The sequence below is a fragment of the Symsagittifera roscoffensis genome, chromosome 10, assembly GCF_963678635.1.
Source record: "Symsagittifera roscoffensis chromosome 10, txSymRosc1.1, whole genome shotgun sequence".
Taxonomy (NCBI): Eukaryota; Metazoa; Xenacoelomorpha; order Acoela; family Convolutidae; genus Symsagittifera; species Symsagittifera roscoffensis.
The window spans coordinates 35,112,023-35,117,465 of NC_087071.1; the positions used below are offsets into that span (position 1 = coordinate 35,112,023).

General features: G+C 33.5%; 1 protein-coding gene across 10 annotated transcripts; it reads left to right on the forward strand.

Moving 5' to 3' along the window:
- The first annotated feature begins 457 nt into the window (after positions 1–457).
- LOC134855186 (epoxide hydrolase 3-like) lies at positions 458–5,106 on the forward strand. Of its 10 annotated transcripts, none has more exons than XM_063871623.1 (2): positions 458–567; positions 3,789–5,106. In XM_063871623.1, exon 2 carries the CDS (start codon positions 3,808–3,810, stop codon positions 4,894–4,896), a length of 1,089 nt encoding a protein of 362 aa, XP_063727693.1. In that variant the 5' UTR covers positions 458–567; positions 3,789–3,807; the 3' UTR covers positions 4,897–5,106. The 10 variants fall into 10 exon arrangements, with proteins under 10 accessions (XP_063727693.1, XP_063727696.1, XP_063727687.1 ...); XM_063871626.1 differs by having other exon boundaries at positions 459–501; XM_063871617.1 differs by having other exon boundaries at positions 477–585.
- Positions 5,107–5,443: the final 337 nt, after the last annotated feature.

Sequence of the window (5,443 nt, forward strand, 5' to 3'; positions counted from 1 at the left end):
GGCTCTCTAGCCCTAAACCAACACACCGATTTGACCTTTGACCTTATATAAATACAAAAAACTGTAGAAATCCGACACCCCTCGTGTCATTAGGTTCTTCAGCCTATTTGAGGTCAGCGATTTGTCTGTATTTTCATGTCATTGCAATTTATTGATCAAACGCCATTGTTGGTTAAACCATATAAGCTGATGGTTTGTCTGCAGAGCTGATGTGTTAATAGAGTAATATTTCCATCAGTTTGAGACAAACACAGCTAATTTCATAACTCATATAATTCATAACAGTTTTGGGGAGTTTCAATAAGAAACAATTCAAGACATCTAAATTGTGTTTAAGTGCGTTAATCACTAGTTGGATCAAAACTTTTACTAATTACAGACTTGCAAATACGTTGGTTCTCAAATGCAAGGGTCTTTAATTGTTTAATGTGTTTTAAGTTATTATGTACAAAAGGAAATGCTTTGATTTGGTCAACATTTACCATCAACTAATATTCAAAGGTCAATCATACTGCATACTCTGTCATTTCAACTTTTGAATTTATGTTCTACAATTTGTTACAACTTGTTACAATTTTTTTGAAGGCAGAAAACATTGCAAATAGTTAATGGATTTTTCTCCCAATTTATCTCCAAAAGTAACAGAAATCAAACAATTATATTTTCTCCGGTACTTGGAGTGATGGGTGGGGGTTGGATTGTTGTACCGACAAGCTCAATATACATTTTTTTCTAAAAATGAACAATAGCAAAGACGGTTTTTGGACAAAAAAATTTGAATGAGCTTTTAAAAAAATGCATGAAAAAAGTTGATACTAAAAATTTTACTCAGTGTCGAGAAAAACTCCTTGAGATTTGAGCTTTTTAGTCTAAATTTGAGCAAGTGAAAGGAGCGAGTATCGATTGTTAGTTAAAACTTGGTCATTTAAGCCGTTGACTAATCTAACTTAACTCCGTAAGCATTTTTGGTCATAAAAAAGTTTCGCACCTATTCAAAAAATGTGGCGAAATTAGAAAACGTTTTCTACAACTTTTGCATTGATTTTTTCTAAAACTTTTTTGCGACTAGGTTAAATTCATTAAGTATCTAAGTTTTTGCCTTTCCTCGTTTCTAATCTTTTTTCTAAAGCATCTCCACATATCAGAAGCCACGTATCAAAAACTATCCCAGAAAAATGGCCGAAGTTGTACAAAAAGAATTTTTTAGGTGCAAAAAGCAGAAAAATGAATCTGCACCAAAATCTGCTCGAAACATGGTTTTTACAATTTATGTTAACGAGGCTTGAGATTTGTCCCAATTGAACAGCTGTGCAGATACGATATCTAACAGCCAAACAAAATGTCAAGTTGAAATTAGGTTTTTTGCTAAATTAAAACTAAAAAAGGTCAAAATTGGTTAGAACTTACCGGAATTTAAATTTTCTAGGTTTGATCAGTTTTTACTGAAAATCTTGAATTGCGTTGAAATCTTGTCCACCGTTTTCAGAATTTTATCAAAAATAACTTCTTTGTTTTCCGAAGGAATATTAACCTTGGGACATTAACGGCGTTAAATTGCAAGCAGAATTTTCTATTTAAAAATGCAATTGAACTGTGAAATACGCTGTGCACAACAACTAAGAGTTTTATAGTGAATAAAAAAATTGGTAGCAATATAAGTGACCTTGAACAAAATACTCGATCAAAAATTGAAGCACCGATGAAAGTAATTTTTTTGAAAATATTTTTTACGTGTGGGAGTCCGACGCCAAAATGAGCAGTTGTAAGTTTATAGCCATTTTAATCCATTGTTTCCAAGTGAATTCATTGCAAGAATGACCTTCACTTGGAAATTAATTTGTTCGGATTCGTTGACCAAAAAGCCTATTGTCAACAATTCGGCATTAACTATAATCGGGCATCAGTTTAGAGTTTCTTTTTTGAATACAAATGGATGATTTAGACTATTCGGACAAAAAACTCTTTGTTCTCAAATTGGTTTGATTTTAGCCAGAGAATAAGGGCAACAAACCTTGAATAAAACTTTGGCAGAAATTATTATTAGACAGTTTATTTTGCGAAACTCGTGCGCGAGCTTATACCAAATCAATTATGGTTTTTAGCCGAAACTACTAGTTCAAGTGCTGACAAAACCATGCCACAATAAGCGTCGAATGTAGCTCAACTATTTTTTAATTTGCAGAACCTTCACAATTTGGTAAAATAAAGTCTTTTTGTTTGATAGTCAAAATAGTCATTTTTTCAATATAAATTTTCATTTTTTTAAACCCAAAATTAATTGTTATGCGCCAGTTTTATAGATTATACTCTTCTAACACTTTGTTGGACTAAATGATTGGCTCAATTTAAAATAATTTTATCAACAATAACTCATTAGCTCGGGCGTAATTTTGATTGACTAAGATTGACTTTTGTTCTTACCATTTTTGTCTAATAAGACAGTAACAAATCAATAGTAAGACCCAAAAAAGTGAATTTGTTGGTAAGTTCGACCAATTTAATCGTCAAAAATCATAGCGTTTTAGGTTATTTTTTTAAAAATGGTGTTACTTGTAAGGAACTGAAGTTTGACTTCAGATTAAGCTATTTTAGGTTGATTAGCTTTGCTTACGTTCGTTTCGTTGAATGAAAAGTTTGCTTCCGTTCTTTTGTCCGAAAAAAATACACAAAATTTATACTGTTGAACTTTTTCGACAACATTGATTTGCCGTACACTTTTTCAAAGCATGAGATATTTCAAAAACAATCGCATAAAAACAGAAACACAAAATTAAGATCAAGAATTTTTTTCAAAAAATTGAGAAGCTGTCTAATAAATTTGATAAAAACTATAATAATGTTATACAAAAAATTTATTAAAAAAACATGAAAAAGAGCGAATTTAGTAGTTTGCATCATAAGTTTTTCAGACAAAAACATGTCTCAAGGTGACTTGCAAACACAAAACTGCATTAAAAATGTATTCAAAGTTGGCAGACTGATATAATTTTTTTTCTGTTCCAACATTTTGCTCAACGCTATACAGAAACTTTTGGTTTGCATATAATTAGTAGCAAAAAACTTGGGACAGACACAATTAATTAAAATGAGCAATCAGTGCTATTCGTCGTTTTTTTACAAGCTAAATATGAAGCTGAACAACCTTGATTTTTTTGCCAGACTAAATTCAAAATGCGAAATAGTCAATTATCTCATGATTATGCTACGCTAAATTTTTTAAAAACTGCGATGAAAATGCAGATTTTACTATAAAACTATTAGGAAAATCAGTTAGACAATGTAGGTTCACCGTTTCTGATGTTTTACAAAAAAGAATATCAAGGACTTATTTTTAACAAAAGAAAAACAGATCAGGCTGCTACAAAAAAAATTAACGAAGTGAAGATGGCAACTTATTCAAAATTTGAAAAATTATCGCAGAAAATATTAGCAACCTTGAGCATTACTTTTCCTTTTTCAAGGTTTACTATTGACGCTTCGGATGCAATTGCCCGCCGTGCCTAAAGGTTTTGAGCGAAAACATTGCTTTATGAACTATCGAATATATGTTTATTTCAGTTTTAATTTTCGTTGATGTCTAAACATTTACTCTTTTTAATTAGTTCTGTCTGTCCGAACTTTTTGCAACTCTCTATACAAAGCTTGTTCAAACTTATCATTTTATGATTTACTAATTTAAGTTTCAGGACAATCTTTACGCAACGAGTTCTAAACTCACATTTTGTTTCTGTCGTTGAAAAATTTTTCAAGATTGTTGATATAGAAATCATACTTGGCAATTTTTCCAGCCCAGATTAAGAAAGCACAATGGTTAAACTCGTGAACTCTTTATTCAAACTCTCCAATAAAATTTTATCCGTATTTCCGCCATTATTTACTTTGACGCGTCTATGGTTCGGGTTTTTCATGGGAACAGCTTTTCTGCTCCCGACTTTGATTCTTCGATTCGGATTTAAGCGAATGCTTTTATCGTCAAATCCGAAAAGATCTCGAACGAAGACCAAGTACGACTCGGATCCGGATTGCAGTTCTGAGTTTGAAGAGTCGGGTTTTGTGACTTCGGACGGAGTTGTTATACACTTTGTTTCAAAGGGAAACCCGAACGGCGAAGTCATTTTGTTCCTTCACGGGTTCCCAGAATGCTGGTATTCCTGGAAACACCAAATCGATTTCTTCTCCGAGGAAGGTTACCGAGTTGTTGCTATGAGTCTTCGCGGATACGCTGAGAGCGGAAAACCGAAAGGAAAAGAAAATTACGAAATTTCGAAACTCGTTCATGACGTGCAAGAACTGATCGAGTTCTTGAATGTTAACCAAGTCATTCTTGTCGCTCATGATTGGGGCGGAATTATCGCTTTTGCTTTGACGGCTGCTCACCCTCACTTGATTAAGAAGTTGGTAATTCTCAATGCTCCACATTCTGAAATCTTTCTTAAATTACAAGTCGAAAATTTGCGTCAGTTCTGGTCGTCATGGTACATTTATTTCTTCCAATTTCCATTTTTGCCCGAAATTGCGGTAAAAATGGGCGATTTTGCTTTTCTCGAACTATGCTTTGCCCCGTTACTCAAATCGGGTAAAATGAGCAAATCGGAGTTGGATTTGTTCAAATATTACGCTTCACAAGAGGGATCGCTGACAGGCATGATCAATTATTACCGAAATTTGACTTCAAAAAAAGCGAAAACGGAATTGAAGCGCTTTTCGAAGAAAATCGAGGTTCCAACTTTGGTGATCTGGGGCGAAAAAGACATGGGTTTAGTGGTTGAGAACTTGAAAGGTTTGAACAAATTTGTAGATGACCTCCAAGTGACCAGATTACCTGGGATTAGTCACTGGGTTCAGCAAGACGACCCGGAAACCGTCAACCGGGAAATATTTTCATTCATATGCTGAATCTGGTGTGAAAATAAAAACTTTATCAAAGGCTGCATATTTTCAATTCTATAAATTTATTGAAAAAGGTTACCGCAAAAATGAGCATGACCGAAAAAAAAATTGGAGAGCTTGATGCACTATTTGTGGGTTTTATTTGAGCAAAGTGGGCAAATGAGGCATTGAAAAAACTTGCAACCTTCTTTTTGAATTGATATCATGGAAACTAGATTTTAAGAGGCTGGTATAATAATTATAGAATCATAATTACATAAACAAAATAAACGGACCCTTGCTTGCAACTCTTCTGATTTTCTTTTCAGCGTGTGCAATGTCTGATTTTGACATTTAATTTACTTTATTCCTGTTTTTTCTTCAGAATGGGGTCGTTTTAAAAGAGGATGGTTCATCTTTGTAGTTAAAAAATTTGATTGTCACTGAAAACAAAATGTATAAAAAACACGATGACTTTAAACCAAAATGTTCTGGTAGACATCTTCGAGTTATCATCCGGAGTTGCTTAGCACAGTTGCACAGTTGCAGAGACATTCTGCCTCTGGTCTCCCAC